Here is a 17,891-nt window from a genome sequence, read left to right as displayed (position 1 = left end):
AATCCACATTCTGATTGTGGGGGCCGTAGGGCCTTTCCAAAATTTTAGGATTAATTTTTTTCCTGTTATTAAACTGTAATCGATAAAGTTTCTTTGTGTTATTCTAAGTGTTTGATTTAATTCTAATATTCCGAGTATTATTAATTTTGAGTTTGGTTCCAGTTGTGTTTTGGTTACTTTGGATATTATACTAAAAATATTTACCCAAAAATTTTTAATTTTTGTACAGCTTGTAAACATGTGCGATAACGTAGCTTCTGAATGTTGACATTTATCACATATAGGTGAGATATGTTGAAAAATTTTATGTAATTTTGTTTTGGCGTAATGTAACCTATGTATTACTTTAAATTGTATTAGAGAGTGTCTGGCGTTTAGTGAACACTGATGTATGTGTTGTAAACTTTCTTCCCAAGTGTCTTTCGTTATTACCTGATTTAATTCTTTTTCCCATGCTTGTCTATGTAAGTCCGTCATAGGGATGTCACTGTCTAATAAGATATTATATATAAAAGATATTAATTTTTCTGTATTAGGATGCTTATTCCAACATTCGTCAAGAATCTCTGGGTTTCTATTTCGAAAGTTTTTAGAATTTGATTTAACATAATTTCTAAGTTGAAGATATCTGAAATAATCATTCCCTCGAAGTCCATAAACCTGTTGCAACTCCTGAAATGTCAAAAAAGAGCCTTCCTTGTAAAGGTGTCCCATATTTTTAATTCCATTATTCTTCCATTGTGTAAAACCCCCGTCTAAACATGAAGGCTTAAACAATGAATTATTCACGATTGGAAGAGAAAGAGATAAGTTATCTAATTTTAATGTATTTTTTAATTGTTTCCAAATTTTTATAGCACTAAATATTATAGGGTTTTCCCTGTAAATTTTCTTGTTTAATTTGGACGTAGCAAATAATATCGAACCAATGTCATAAGGCATACAATCTTCCTTTTCCATTTTTAACCAGTCTGGTTGCTGGTCTATTTCTCCCAACCAGAAGTTCATATTTTTAATATTAACTGCCCAGAAATAAAACAAAAAGTTAGGTAAAACCAAGCCTCCATTATTTTTTGATTTACACAAGTGTCTTTTGCTTATCCTATGATTCTTATAATCCCAGATAAAATCATTAACAATAGAGTCCAATTTTTTAAAGAAGTTTTTTGCCAGGTATATCGGAATCGTCTGAAAAAGGTATAATATTTGTGGTAAAAAAATCATTTTTATGGCATTAATTTTGCCAACCATTGAGATAGGTAATGTTTTCCAGTATTGGATATTCTTATGTAATTTATTCAATAATGGAGGGAAATTCGCTTTAAATAATGATGTATATATCTTAGTTACGTAGATACCTAGATATTTAAATTTTTCATTTACTACTTTAAATGGGAATTGTTGTATTATCTGTTTGTTATGTTCCCTTATTGGCATAATTTCACTTTTATTCCAATTTATTTTGTATCCTGAAAGTGCACCAAATTGGTTTATTAGTTTTAATAGGTTTGGGATACTAATTTCTGGTTTAGTGATGTAAATTAATACGTCATCTGCATATAAAGAAATTTTATTCACTGTGTCTTTAGTGTTATACCCATATATTTCCGGATGCCCCCTAATTCTTTCTGCAAGTGGCTCAATTGCAAGTGCAAATAGTAATGGAGATAACGGGCATCCTTGTCTACAACCTCTAGATAGACTGAATTTAGATGAAAGTCTTTGGTTGGTAAGTATTCTAGCCGTAGGATTTGTGTATAGTAGTTTTATCCATGTGCAAAATTTCTCCCCTAGCTGCATCTTTTCCATCACCGAAAATAAATAAGGCCATTCGACCTGATCAAATGCTTTTTCAGCGTCAAGTGAGATTATTGCTAAATCTTCATTAATAATTCTCTTGGTATATATAATATTAAATAATCTTCTTAGATTATAATATGAATACCGTTTCTGAATAAAACCTGTTTGGTCAGGGTGTATTAATTTATTTATCACTGTACTTAATCTACGTGCTAGTATTTTAGTTAGTATTTTCTGGTCTGTGTTCAGAAGTGCAATTGCTCTGTATGATCCCGGATCTTCCGGATCTTTGTCGGCTTTAGGAATAAGCGTTATTATAGACTCATTTAAGGTGTCTGGGAGTTTCTGTTGAGTGTAAATGTAATCATATAGTCTTTGCAAGCGTGGGCTCAGCAGATCATGAAATTTTTTGTAAAATTCTGAACCTAAACCGTCTGGCCCTATTGCCTTACCATTTTTTAGAGAGCCAATAGACTCCTCAATATCCTTTATCGTAATTTCCCTTTCTAATAATTCTCTATCATTTACATCTAAACCTTTTAAATTACATTTTATTAAAAAATCTGCTATTCCTTCTGGTTGTGCTACCGTTTTAGTTGAATAAAGGTCATGATAGTATTGTAGAAATCTATCATTTATATCTTTGGGCATTTTTAATAATTCTCCTGTCTCTGTTCTAATTTTATGAATTATTTTTTCCCCTTCCATTTTTCGCAACTGGCGTGCTAATAGTTTTTGTGGCTTGTCTCCAAATTCAAACTGTAATTGTTTAGTTTTTTGGTAAAGTTTTATTACTTGTTCTGAGTACATTTTATTTAATTTATATTTCAGTACAGCAATTTTATTATGTTTTAACGTAGATGGCGTTCTCGCGTTTTCTATATCTAGTAACTTAATTTCACTTTCCAGTGCTTGTTGTTTAATCCTGTTATCTTTATTATAAAATGCTTGTGCAGAGATTAATGTACCTCGCGCATACGCTTTAAACGTCTCCCACATAAGGGAAGCAGGTGTGTCAGGGTTGTCATTTACCTCAAAAAATATTTGGATTTGTTTAGTAATATATTCCTGGCATGATCTTTCGTTCAAGATTTGTGGGTTAAGTCTCCAATATGTTTGTTTCTCGGACATTCCATTTAATTTAATCATAAATGTTACTGGTGCGTGATCTGAAATTATGATGTTGTGATATTTTGAATTATAAATAAATGGAATAAACGTAGAGTCAACTAAAAAGTAATCTATTCTTGAGTATGATTTGTGTACTGGTGAATAAAATGAATATTCCCGTCCGGTTGGGTTTTCTATTCTATTCTCCATATCCCTTATATTAGTGGTATTAATAAATGAATTTAAAAATACACTTGAATTGGATTTTGTTTTTTTTTGCCTTGATGATCTATCTAAGTATGGGTCTAATGTACAATTGAAGTCTCCTCCAATTATTAATTTGTATTGTGCAAATTCAGGAATTTTATTAAATGTTTTGTTGAAAAAAGTAGGGTTATCGAAGTTAGGCCCATAAACATTTAGGAGGATCACTTTTTCTCCGTTTAACTCTCCAACCACTATTATATATCTGCCATCCATATCCACTATTATTGAAGAGGACACAAAAGGTATTCCTTTACGAATTACTATTGCTACTCCTCTTGACTTGTGGGAAAAAGAGGAATGATATGATTCGGCGATCCACTTAGCTTTAAGTCTATGTTGAGATTGCTTTTTAAGATGTGTCTCTTGAAGAAATATTATATCTGTTTTAATTAGATTTAGGTGTGCCAAAACTTTACTTCTCTTAATTGGTTCATTGATTCCCTTGACATTCCAACTACAAAATGTTATTCCCTGACCCCTTCTTGTCATGTTAGCATCTTGCATATTGCATCTGAGGTGGTCTATAACCGGGCAGAAGGAACAACACATAGAATCTGACCCTGCTCCCAAACCTCAGATAGATGAATTTAAATTCGAATACATCATTCTTCCGATCATATCTCCTTGCCTTGGTCTTGTTTTTCCATTCAAACCTTGAGTTAGAAAAATATTTGAAGAAAGAAAAGTGATAGGGTTGGTTAGTGTAGGGTGAGGAAAAAAAAACTACATCTACGATTGGGTTAGTTAGTGATAGCCACACTAACGTGGCTAGAATTCTAAGGACTTCCGTAGCCTTTGTAAAACGAAAAAAATCCCAGCTCCGTGCCCGAGGAAGAGGAAAAAAAAAAAAAAAAAAAAAAAAAAAAAAAGGAAAAAGGGGAAGGAAATTATATTTAACATTCAATAAACTTCTTATGGGAGTATCAAAATTTATTTACCTAGTCATACTTATACCCACACAATATATATGCTCCTACCTACGTATACGCTTATATGTATATGTATACATACCCACATGCCTATTAGTATCAACGCGTAACCCTGTAAGAAGGTTCAAGCCACCAAAATGATTTTAAATTGAAAAATAGAGCGAAAAAAAGAAAAGGAAATCCGTCTATCTTAGTTATGATATAGGTTAATTTACTTCTAACATATCTTTCTATGTACTATATTATATAATTCCTTTCTTCATTTATCAAAGACTATTAAGTGTTGATCATTGTTATCCATCTTATACCGTATTAACTTTTATAAGAATTAATAATGTTAATAATATTAGTGGAAATAAAGATATTTAATAAGTATTAGTTGTTACCTATATAGTTTGATATGAATTTATATATAATAGCAGTGATTAGTAACCGAAGAAGAGCCCAAACAAAAAAAGAGAAAAAAAGAGGGAAAAACCCTCGAAAGATCGCAGTTTTTTATCCAATGTCCTCCATCATTTTCAGTTTCCAAGTGTCTTTAAAGTTCTTGAACGAATTTTAAAGGTCCTTTTAGATCTGGCGGTCATCGTAGACCATGTCTCCTAAGGAGTGATGTAGATTCTTCAGTCTGGAGGTGTGTTACCGACTTCCTTGGCGAATTCGAGTGCTTTTTCATGGTCTGTAAAAAATAACTCATTGGAATTGTAGGTGACTCTTAGTCTTGCGGGATAGAGTAGGCTGTATTTCAGATCCGGTACACTCTTCAATATTCTTTTGGTCTCATTGAACAGCATTCTTTTCTTGAAGACCTCTGTCGAGTAATCTCGGTATATGCTAAATCTCACGCCTTCAAAAAGAAGTTGACCGCTCCGAACACTTTTCTTCATTATCTCATCAAATTCATGATCCTGTAGGACTTTTACGATTATTTGTCTTGGGTGGGCAACATCTTGCGTACGACGTCGCTGTGCTCTATGGGCACGACCGAGTAGAGGTTTGTGATCCAGTTTTAAGACTGTATGTAGAAGGTCTGCCCCGAAATCCCGAGTGCCCATTTCCCTCTCGCTTCCTTCTTTCACCCCTACAATTCTTAGATTCTTACGTCTTTGACGCCCTTCCAGATCAATACATTTATCATTTAGTTTGCTCACCATACTTGTGAGACGTTGGTTTTCAATAAGGAGCTGACTTACTGTTTCTGCACTTGTCGCCGCACATTTCTCAAGCTCGGTTATCGCTATTCTGTGTTGATTAAGTTCGTGGCGGATAGGGTCCATCTCTGTTTGAACCTTTGTTTCCAACGAAACGAGTTTAGCTTCCATCGCTTCCATCTGGTTTTTGACCTCTTCCTCCCTCGTCCGCTTCCAGTTTTCAAACATTTGTTCAACTGTGGCGTGTATTTCTGCTTTAAGATCTACCTTGAAGGTGTCTAATTTCTCTCCAAAAATCTTCAGTTCAGCAGCCAAAAAGATTCTAAGATCATCCATTTCCGTTTTTCTCCCTTTGGGTTTCTTTGGAAGTTCTTCTTGGGCCATCACTTTCTTTGGAAGCTCTTCTTGGGCCATCACTGTAACTGAGGCCGAGGCTTCTGTAGGGCCTTCTTCTTCTTCCTTTTACCCGGATCTCTTCCTTTACCCGGTTTTCGCAGGCCTGATCCACGCAGGCTGGGGGCTGCAGGTAGTGTTGTCTCCGACATATTCTTCGAGTCGCAGGGTTGGCCTGATGACGCGCACGGAACAACATCCAATTGTGCGGGGTTATTAATCCAAACAAAGAATAACAATAAAAATACTATGCACCCTACCCTGCATTACTGTTGGGAGTATCATGTAAAATTTGCTTGTGCGCTATTTACCATCAAGAACTTGTGCTAAACTAACAACATCCAATTGTGCGGGGTTCCACAAAGAATAACAAAATACTCAGGCTATTACACTTTACGCCATCAGGAAAATCAACAAGTAAAAGATATATCCCCCAGCCAGGTATTAGCAACCAAGATGGTTAGAAGTTTTCAAACTAGGATCTATAGTCTATCTTGGGTATAAACCATCAAATCTATCTGTCTGACAACCTCATTAATCTATATTCTATTTGTTTACCCACTAGAATGTTATCTAAGATTTACAATGATCAAGCATTTATAACACACCTATCCCCAAGGATAAACTTGCAGTACTTCTACACACTGGCCGGGTGCTTAGGGCATGTGCTGGACAACTATCCCCAGTCCTCGCCGACATTTTCAATCTCTCACTGGCCCAGGGTGTTGTCCCCACTTGCCTCAAGACATCAAACATCGTGCCAGTGCCCAAACAGTCAGCTACAGGGAGTCTCAACGATTTCCGCCCAGTGGCACTCACCCCTGTCATTGCAAAGTGCTTTGAGCGGCTGATCTTGGCTCACCTCAAAGCCTGCCTCCCCCCCACACTGGACCCCCACCAGTTTGCCTACCGGACCAACAGGTCTACAGAGGACGCCATATCGGCGGCCCTACACTCTGCCCTGACCCACCTGGACTACAACAACTCCTACATCAGGCTGCTGTTCATTGATTTCAGCTCTGCCTTTAACACCGTCATCCCCGCCAGCTTGATCACCAAACCCAGTGGACTTGGCATCTCCACCTCCCTCTGCAACTGGACACTGGACTTCAGCCCTCTCCTCTACTCCCTCTTCACCCACGACTGCATCCCAAAGTACGGATCCAACGCCATTATTAAGTTTGCTGACGATACCACGGTAGTAGGACTGATCAGCGACAACGATGAGTCAGCCTACAGGAATGAGATCCAGCACCTGACAGCCTGGTGTGCCAACAATAACCTCGTCCTCAACTCCAAAAAGACGAAGGAGATTATTGTTGACTTCAGGCAGACCAGAGGAGGCAGTCATACCCCCATCCATATAAACGGGACTGAGGTGGAGCGCGCCTCCAGCTATAAATTCCTCGGAGTACATATCTCGGAGGACTTGTCCTGGTCCCTCAACACCTCCAAGCTGATCAAAAAGGCACAGCAGCGCCTTTACTTCCTGAGGAGGTTCAAGAAAGCCCACCTGTCCCCCCAGATCCTGACCAACTTTTACTGCTGTACCATAGAGAGTATCCTGACCACCTGCTTCACGGTATGGTACAGCAGCTGCACTGCTGCGGACAGGAAGGCACTACAACGGGTGGTGAAAACCGTGCAGCACATCATCGGTGCCCCGCTCCCTGCCATGGATGCCCTCCACCGAAAACGGTGTCTGAGACGGGCTGGGAAGATCATCAAAGACCCCTCACACCCCAACCATGGACTGTTGCCCTCCTCCCATCAGGGAGGCGGTACAGGAGCCTCAGGTCACGTACTAGTAGGATGAGGAACAGCTTCTACAACAACACAATCACACTGCTGAACTCGGAGTCCCGACGATAGATTTCTCTGGTCCCTCCGTCCCCATTGTTTAATTATTCTGTATTTCCTGATTATTCTGTATCTTCCCTCTTTCTATTTTTTTTTTTGTTTTCTTTATGTACAACTAGTACGGACTGACGCAAAACTGCATTTCGTTGTACTGATACTTGTATTTGTGCGATGACATTAAAGTTGAATTGAATTGAATTGACACTTACGGCAATCACAAACCTGCAGGAATTACTATATGGGACTTCCAGCATTTAGCAGCAGAAGCCAAGGAGTATTTCTGTAACAATTACACTGTTATACTTATACAGACAGCTTCAGAAATTAGCAAGTCTCTGCAAGTGTGTTGATAGTCAAAGGATTGACCCACAAAGAAATATTTAAAATTATTTGACTTAAGTTATTGTCAGACATTTGCTTTGGTCAATCAGACATCACTTCCGCAGGAAAATTATTAGAATGCCTTAAAACTAGGTGCCAATGCCATTGGTCTGCACCAGCGAGCCCTTCTTCACCCACCACACGGCCCAGTGACACGACTTTTGGTGCGGCTCACGTTGTAACCTCTGGTGACAGTGCTTTCTTCAGGTCACTGCCAACAAGTAAACACGCTCGGTCACCGCCGGACTCCCTCCATTCACACCTCCTGTCACTTCCAAGTTAGAGTGTGCCTGGCACTCCATGGCACAAGGAGGAGGCAGCGGCCATGGAGGTGTTGGGGGGTTTGTAGAAGAGACCGAAGGGACAGAGCAACGGCAGGAGGAATCGGCAGCAAAGATGCGGGAGGCGGCCAAACCAACACTGGTAAGAGGGGAGGAAGCCCCACAGTGACCAAGCGCGTCTTGTCAGCGGCAAAAGCCCAAAGAGAGCTTTCCCGGGGATACAACATGAGCTACAACAGCCGCGTCAACCGGACCACACGGTTATACGACCACATGAATAAAACTGATTGATTGATTGGTGGAGAAAGGCTTGCTGGTGGACCTTGCAAGTCGGAAGTAGTGTCGAAAGCCAGGGCTATAAGCATCCACGGTGGGGTTGCGTGCTGGGGATGGCATTGGCAGGTCCATCCATTATATTTGAAATCCGTTATAAAAGGGTTCGTGAAAACAAGTCTACTGTATTTGCTTTTAAAGTATTAATAGATTCACTTTTGAGGTAAAACTATACTTACCAATCTTTCTGTGTTACATTTTTATTATAAATATGGCCTGCATTATCTTTGTATGGTGGACAAATGCACTTGCACCTGATATCGTCAGAATTCTGCAAACGAACAGATGAATATTTAGCCCAGAATGGGACATTAATTATACATGATTTAAAACTATGATATATATATCACCTACTATTCAGTACATAACTATAATTGAGAAATAAATGCCTATTCTGAAATATTCCATGTGAAGACCATTGCAAATATATCTTTCCACGGAAAACATCCTACTGCACATCACCACTCCAAAACTGTGAACTACCCCAATTGTCAGTTTGAACAGGAAAGAAGTTTAGCATTTACAATCTATAGAATTAGTAGATTGCCTTACATATATGTACAATGTAGCATAAAATTATTTTGTCTAATGATCCCATGGATAATTTGCAGAGTTGCCAAAATTGACATTCATGGCCTCAAACTGCTCAGCAACATGACCTGCGAACCACTTAAAAAATAAGGGTAAGAATGGATCGTGTTTAGAAAATAGAACAAAACAAATACTGTTGCTCTACAAGCCATGAGCTTTCGAGAAGTTTTAATGAAGGGTATCGACACTATAAATTGTATTTTTCCGTGTCCACGGACAGCCTGCCCTGCTAAATACCTCCAGCATTCTCGTTTTTATTTCAGATTTCCTGATTTATGCGGAGTTTTTTGTTTTTGTTTTTAGTTTTTTTGTTTTTGGTGCTTTCTGTCAACCAGCGGCGTCTAGAGGCCTGGCCTGGCCTGGCCGCCGTCCGGGAGAAGCGCTTGGGAGCGAACGAGCCCGGGGCCCAGAGGCCCTTCTCCGCATTCCCTACCTCGTTCTGCTCGCTCCTTGTCAGCACAACCAGACACAGCAGCGGCAGCAGCAGCAGGAAAGGCCAAAACCAACAACCTCTCGCCATTCTTCGCCTCTCCGCTCTTCTCACTCTCCGGTTTGATGTGTGTAAAAAAACAACGTTTCCCTGGTAACCTGCAGCCGATCTGGAGATCAATGGCGACCGGGACCACGGTTGGTCCGTCACTCGTCGTTCACTCCCACTGAGCAGTTGCAGCAACTGCGTTCCGAGACCATGGACTCCATCAAAAAATAATTAGGCCCCATGTTAATAATACACACATCTTCGTCTAGTTTGCTTTTTTTTTCATTCAGTTTTATTGCTTTAAGTTAGGGTAAAGAGAAACGAGGATATCACTATTAGTTTCACGTTGTTGCTTGCGGCAGGTGTGTCACACGCATTGAAGTCCGGAGTAAGTCATTATTCCAGCATTGAACCGACGAACTGTTCTACATTTCCGTATCGTCGTCTGCTTGTACCTGTCGTTTTCACACCTTACCCTTAATCAGTGGTGATTGGGGAGTGTGTGTGTGTGTGTATGTATGTATGTGTGTGTGTATATATATATATATATAGACAGTGAATTGATAGTAGACTTTAGGAGAGCTCCCCCTGCCCTCACCCCACTCACCATCAACAACATCACAGTCACATCGGTGGATTATTTTAAATTCCTGGGAGCCATCATCTCCAAGGACCTTAAGTGACCTTACCATCAATTCCACAGTCAAAAAGGCACAACAGAGGTTGTACTTCCTGCGGCAACTGAGGAAACACAATCTGCCACAGGCAATCTTCTTCGTGCGTATGGCGTGCACAGCCTAAAGTTGTAGGACAACTTGTTCTATATGATCTTATTTGATTGTGCACGCCGGGTTGATTGCATTCGTCGAAACAGGGCAGACCACGTGAAGGTTGCAATCTTTCACCCCCCCCCACAGGCAATGATTGTCCAACTCTATATGGTCATCGTAGAGTCTCCTCACCTTCCCCATCATGGTCTGGTTTGGCTCAGCCACCAAGCACAACATCCGGAGGCTGCAGCGAATCGGCTGATCAGCTGAGAAGGTTATTGGCTGCAACCTTCCCTCCATTGACGAACTGTATACTGCAAGGGCCAGGAAGCGAGCGGGTAAGATCATATCTGACCCCGCTCACCCTGGCCACAAACTCTTTGAATCTATTTCCCTCTGGAAGGCGACTCCGGACTGTCAAAGCTGCCACAGCCAGACATAAAAACAGCTTTTTTTCTACTCAATAACCAAAAATCTGTAGCCTCTTTTTGCTCTGGTCTTTTATTTAATTCACATGTTTAATCAATAATGTTTTATTATTAATGTTTAATGTTTTATGTATCATTCCTAACTGTCACTGTATGTCATGTAATTTGCGAGCGGAGCACCAAGGCAAATTCCTTGTATGTGAATACTTGGCCAATAAAGTTATTCATAAACTTCGTAAAAAAGAGGAGATTCTGGAGGATCTTGCCCATTTCCTGTGGCTCCACATGGAGTTGACCACTTTGATTCCTGAGGGGCCCCATTTTCTGTCTCATTACACCTTTTCCCTCAATAGTTCACCACCTTTTGTAATCTCCTATGTTCCTGGGAATGAGTTGTCGAACCAGGCCGTGATGCAACTAGTCAATCTGCCTGCTGCTGTAAACCTGTAGACGTAGAAGAAAGTATTAGTCGACATACAGAATCTCCTCAAGCTTCTAAGGAAACAGAGGCGTCAATGAGCTGGGCCCAATACAGATCCTCTGAGGCATGCACTCCCTGGAACGTGAAGTTTGTTGGCTCTCTCCACCACCAACCCATTGATGAGGACAGTTTGTGGATTCTCAGCCTCCAATTAATCCCAGATTCATTCCTCTAACCATATTTATGAGGATGTTGCCAGGACTCAAAGGCCTGAGCTATACGCTAGACAGGTTTACACAGATACTTGGATATGGTAGGTTTAGAGGGATATGGGTCAAAAGCAGGCAGGTGGGACTAGTGTAAATGGGGCATGTTGGTTGGCATGGGCAAGTTGGGCCAAAGAGTCTGTTTCCACGCTGTATGACTATGTCTCCATGCACTTCAGTCTTACTTGCAGGCTGCCCCATCAACCATATTTACAGCTACATTGGAGTCCCCCCAGATGCTGCTCAATCTGTTGAGTTCCTCCAGCAGTTGTTTCTTTGTGTAGGAAAGAACTGCAGATGCTGGTCTAAACCGAAGATAGACACAAACAGCTGGAGTAACTCAGCGGGCCAGGCAGCATCTCTGGAGAGAAGGAAGAAGGGTCTCGATCTGAAATGTCACCCATTCCTTCTCTCCAGAGATGTTGCCTGTCCTGCTGAGTTACTCCAGCTCTGTGTCCTATCAGTTGTTTCTTTGTTCCAGATTACAGCATCTGTAATCTTCTGTGTCTCCACTGGATGGCATTTTGCATCCTTGGAGAAGTTTTCCATTTGCAGTGATTCCTCTAGTTGATTGAGCTCAAGAGGAGAACAAGAAAAGGGCATGTGACATATACATTAAGATTTTTGGTTGCATAGAACAAACTGTCTTTTTGTGTTGAGAAAATAACCAGTACATATTATTAGGTTATCCTCCAATCAAACATCTTTTTCTGCATTCCCCACTTCCAAAATACCTCCACCCATAGATCAACAGGCACTTTGACCATCACCACCTCTGGGTTCACTTCCAAGTTGACCACCATCCTAATGTACATATTACTGCCATTCCTTATCTGCTTGGTCAATATACTACTTAGTTGATTGAATTATATGGCACAATATACTGGGGTATGTGCAGACTCCAACTGATGTCCTTTTGTGCTTAAAGTAAATCCAGTGTGGATTGGAGTTGCTTCACTTAAAATACAGATGCTGGCTTGAAAAATGTATGAGTGATAAATTCTGAGTCATAAGTGTATGCCCATTAGTCATATAGCTGAGAAGAACAGATACAGCAATATAACTGGAAATTGTTCACACTCCACAGCATACAAATTAAAATACAACCTAGAAATTACAGATCTTGGAAGAGCATGTTTCATCACGTCTTTGCTAATATAAACTGATCTCAATAACCCCCCCCCCTAAGGTTTTTTCATGCTTTTCCCCTTTTGCATATACTGGTAACTCTTGCAAAAAATGTAGTGATTTCATATTATTATAGGGTTAGCAAAATAATGTAATGCTGAAAACACAATAATTTCAATACTAATATTTTTAATGTTGTACCATTTTTTTCTAATAGTTTTGCAGAACAAAAAAAATGTGGATTCTGAAAAAATATTTGATCCTCATTTTTTCCAAAGTATTTTTATTTGCTATTCTATGAATAACATATGCAACAATCTGCACTTTTTTCCATGTTAAATATTTTGTGTTTTTTTTTAAATTTCATCCTCTATTACGTACTTTGATATTTAATTATGTTGGAGACACTTTGTAACTGCAAATTGGTGATATCCTTAAATTAGAAATATTTAAAATGCCAGTATTTTACTGATGATAAATTTTACAGAGAAATCACATGACTTTCTTTGCAGTCATGCTGTCTGCTGCTATATTAATTATAGCAATAACATGCTGGCAACCCAGTTATTCCAGGTTGCTATGGCAACTGTGCATGAATGTCTTCATTTACCACTTTTCTTCAAGCTGAGTAATCAAACTGAGCAGTTATGACTGAGAAAAGATTTCAGATGGTTTCTCTCTCTTTTCACTTTTGTCATTGTACGTTGTGCATCAGATGCTTAACAATGAAAATAATCTGCTCTCTCTCTCTCTCCCCAGTTTTATTATTTTCTCTCCCCTTCCCTTCTTTCCTGGTGGTCATGGCTGCGATACAATATCATGAATGTTTGATCTCTCAACTCAAATAACAATAATTTGTACATGAGACATGTTTGTACGCTAACAAGCCTTTCAGCTGTGAAAATTATCATAGTTTAACCCCTATCCTCAAAAGATATGCACACATCTGAAACTGAATTAATGCACATAAATATTGGAATAAATAAATACAGACTGTGCTCTGCTGTAAGGAACTTAAGTATCAGTATATTTGTCCTTCACTAGGTTGAATTTAAACCTAATAACTCAGACCAAAAGCATATGTATCAATTTTAACATAATTTCTCATTTGGTGCTTCATGGTGTATTTGCCCAGCAAATCATGTGACATTGTGAAAATGGAGGGTTAGGTTACAAAATAGCCAGATGGGAAGAAAACCTTTTATATATACACAATTGTTCGATTAAAGTTAGACATACTTTAATTCAATTTAAAAGACTGCACAGACTCTACTAATCAAAGAGTAAACTGAATAAGATCTTTCCAAATGTATCTCCTATTTGTGACAAATGTCTCCTTCAAGAAGCAACTATAACATATTCCTTCGCCTCTTGCATAAAATTACATAACTTTTGGAGAGGAATTTTTGAATTTTTCTCTAAAACATTACAATCAAAACTGGACCCCGACACGGAACTGGTTATTCTAGGAACGTCAGAAGCCTGCTCTGAGCTATCAATATTTCAAAGACGTTTCCTCAATTATGGTCTGATAATGGCAAAAAAACTAATACTCAAAATCTGGAAACATACATCTGCCCTTACTCTTAAAATGTGGATTACAAACATGTTTGAGACGCTACATCTTGAAAATATGAGACTTGTCTTAGCAGAAAAACCAGAGCAATTTTCGAAGACATGGACACCATTCATTGATTCATTACAAGCATAGTATGGTGCAACACAATTTTAGAATTAAATCAAATTATGGGTTGGGTGATGAGTGGGGAGGGATACGAAGCAGGTATATCATCACCTTTTGCTTTTATTTCTGTTTTTGTCTTTTTATTTCTCTACATCTTTCTTATTTCTTTTACTTACTCACTCTTACTACACCAATTTGGTAGTCTATGGGTTCTATTCTTGCACACTCACTTTCTCTCTCTCTTGCTTTTTCTCTCTTCTTCTCTTTCATCTTTAGCTAAAAATTAAAATTGAAGCTGTACAATAACTGTATTAAGTCATGTGCCGCTGTTTATATTTTTGTACACTGCTTCTAATAAACAAAAAAAATAAAAAGTTACAAAATAGCACCAAACTGGAGAACAATGTTAAGGTGGGAAAATTGGGCACAGTTTGCTTACAAATATGCAGAGAAATAGTGGATCTTGAATTTGCTGAGTGCAGGTGAGAACCAACACGCATTGCTGAAATTCACAGAATTTGTTGTGGCTGTTTTGTATCAACAATACCTTTCATGGTGGCAAGGCTCTTACAATGTAATTGGTGACACGAGCAACATATGCTTTGATTTTTCCATGAACAGGGCATACTAATTCTATTAATAGTGTGAGATATAATAATTAAGCAAGCACCTCCACATCTCAATATAACATTCTACAAAAATAAATACGAAATGCCTAAACCAGTATATGTTTAGACCTCTAATTCCTAACAAGAAATATGACTTAAAAGTGAGATTCTCTTCTGCACCATCACTCAGCTCTCAATGATCTGTGCTCTGATTTGATACAATCACCGGTGTTCTATGTTCTATATAAATGCAGGTCCTTTCCCTCATATATAATAAAAATGTGCAAAGATAGAGGATTACTGACATTCATGTTAATGCCCCAGGAGGACTTTAAAATAAGTTTTCATAATCTTCTATTCACTGCATATGGTTATTTAATTTACCTTGTCTAGGAGTATCATCGAGCTTTGAGTTATTCTATAGATGCGCACATCTTGGTCTGAAGAAGGGTCTCGACCCGAAACATCACCTTTTCCTTCGCTCCATAGATGCTGCCTCACCCGCTGATTTTCTCCAGCATTTTTGTCTACCTTTGATTGTTCCAGCATCTGCAGTTCTTTCTTAAATATCTAGGTATTATGTCATTTTCTTAACATTTGTGGTGAAGACAGCCTCCAATGCCATATAGTTTTGTTTTAAATATAAAGTGATGTATAGTGACTCCACAGAGCTGTACTGGATCACTTTGGTCTCCAGTCAAACAAAACCCTATGTTAATCCATAATTTTTATCAGTTTATTACCAATACTATACTTACACTGGGAGCAGATATTGCTGAAACCAAACCTAGTCCCATAATTCTAACATTTAAATACCAGAGTGGAGAACTTTGTTGGAATTTCAATGTGTATTTCACAACGTATCCATTGACCCGTGACACAATAAAACTGTTCATTTTGGGTCACACGCATTTTCAGTTTTGTATAACTCAAACATATCCCATGTTAATATAATGCTATAGTGATGTAATATTGCTCCTGGCTTTCAGGACAAGTCATTAGATTATTGCTAAAATGAAGTTAACCAGCCAACATGATACTCCAACAAAATAACTTTAATCAGTGTCCCGAACAGATTTTTACTTTTTCTCTTTACATAATCCAGCTGAATAACAGAAATATATTATTACTTCCAGAGAACAATTAACAAATAGAAGATGTTTTATTTTCCCATCTAAAGTGAAATCACAGAACAATATCAGGTACAAAAAAGATGTATATACCACAAAAATACTTTTTAAAAACTGTTAGAAAAGATTAACACTTAAAAATACAAGCACTAATTTGATTAAAAAGGTTCTGGCAGTCCTTCAGCAAACACATTGTAGGCCATAGGGGCTGTGTTATGCTGTACTCTATGTCCTATTTAGCAATTGAGAAATTTTCAGATCATATTAATATTTTATATCTCCACTAGTAGTATCTGTTCTAACATCCACCAGAAAACCATACCGTGTCTGCAAATGATCAATATAGTCATTTTAAGTTGTCATTATTCAAGCTTCAGTATATTCAAGTGCATTTTCAATCACATTTCAAACAAATATGCAAAAGCAAGTTGCGAGGCCGTATTGTCCCTTAGGAAAGATGTCATGTAATACTTTGCCCTGGTATATGATTCCTGGTATATGAGTGCTGTATGTACAGTGCAAAGAGGAAAATTGTGTATTTCTCTTCTTGCCTTGCCATTGTATTTTGATTGCCCCAATTGCTGTGGACTTCTTGACAAAACATAAGAATAATTCAAGCAGACCCTTAACAGACAGACGCCTCAGCTTTGTACTCCCCGTGCCATATCTCAACTCAAAAATAACAAGATCTCAGGAGCTGACTGTATGCTGCTGAAACCATAAATCTCTGTGATAAAGAGCTTCCCAATCTAACAAATCCCCAATCTATCATCATGTCTGGGCAAGGAAAGATATACCAGAAGACTTCTTAATTGTGACTGTCATTAAAAATGAAGACTGTCTAGTTGTAGTAATTACAGATGGGTCGCCCTGCTGCGTGCAACAAGTCATTGAACAGGCTCCATAAATCAGTGTGGATTCCATCTATCTAGAAGCAAAATCGACAAGATCTTCACTGTACAAACTACAAGAAAATGCAGAGAACAGTACCATACACTATACATTCTCCTTTTAAGTCTCACTAAAGTTTTTGATTCCATAAATTGGGATGGAGTTTGGAATACCCTGCTTAAATTCGGCTGCCCTCGGAAATCTGTCTCTTTCTTTCATTTCCCCCGTTGCAGTACGCAAGCTAACTAGCAGTGTAAAACTGAGCAAATTTCAATGAAAAATGCTGCTAACCAAGACTGCATCACGACCCCACATTGGCCCCATTAGCCAATGCAAAACCCACAAACTGGAGTGGAAGTAATTGATCCTCATCATGAGAGACTGCTGAAGATGATGACATTTTACTAACTGCTTGATGTTAAGAACTACTGAACATATAGGAACACAGATGCAACTCTGCTTCAAATAAAGCCACACATCAGAATAATGAACAAAGGTAAATGCTGTAATCCAAATTTAATTACTGCACCTTTTTCAGAATTGTCAGAATTCCTGATATCTGGAATTCTGGAAAACAAACAAAAGAAAAGTAATACCGTGTAAGCTAATTAATCACAAATGGTCAGTAGATATGGCCAACTTTATTCTTTGCTAAATCAACATTTTAAAAGCAATTTAGCCACGGTTCTCAGATCTTGGGACAGAGTTAATAATTAATACCAAATTAATAGTTTATCTTAAGGAGACAGTAACTTTTAACAGTAACAGTCATATAATGTGTTATTTCTCGCGTATAACCTATTCGAACCCCTCCAATCTGGATTTTGCCCCCTCCATAGCACAGAAACTGCTCTCCTCAAAGTCCTCAACGACCTCCTCACCTCTGCTGACACTGGTTCCCTCAACATCCTCATCCTCCTCGACCTGAGTGCGGCCTTCGATACCGTGAACCATAACATCCTGCTTACCAGACTTAAAGACCTTGGCATTG

At 38.6% G+C, this 17,891-nt stretch overlaps 1 protein-coding gene across 2 annotated transcripts in view; it reads right to left on the bottom strand.

Moving 5' to 3' along the window:
* The window catches only part of tmem9b (TMEM9 domain family, member B), a 35,462-nt gene extending 25,699 nt beyond the window's left edge, over positions 1-9,763 (bottom strand). For both annotated transcript variants that reach the window (XM_055649494.1, XM_055649493.1), the window contains exons 1-2: positions 9,530-9,763; positions 8,685-8,776 (exon numbers count right to left, since the gene is read on the bottom strand). In XM_055649494.1, the coding sequence (XP_055505469.1) occupies positions 8,685-8,776; positions 9,530-9,616 (179 nt within the window). In that variant the 5' untranslated portion in view covers positions 9,617-9,763. The remainder of the gene's footprint in view (positions 1-8,684; positions 8,777-9,529) is intronic.
* Positions 9,764-17,891: the final 8,128 nt, after the last annotated feature.

This window comes from Leucoraja erinacea, chromosome 18 (assembly GCF_028641065.1).
Source record: "Leucoraja erinacea ecotype New England chromosome 18, Leri_hhj_1, whole genome shotgun sequence".
NCBI classification, from domain to species: domain Eukaryota; kingdom Metazoa; phylum Chordata; class Chondrichthyes; order Rajiformes; family Rajidae; genus Leucoraja; species Leucoraja erinaceus.
Note: the sequence above shows the minus strand (reverse complement) of the source record. Positions and strands in the feature narration are given on the sequence as shown.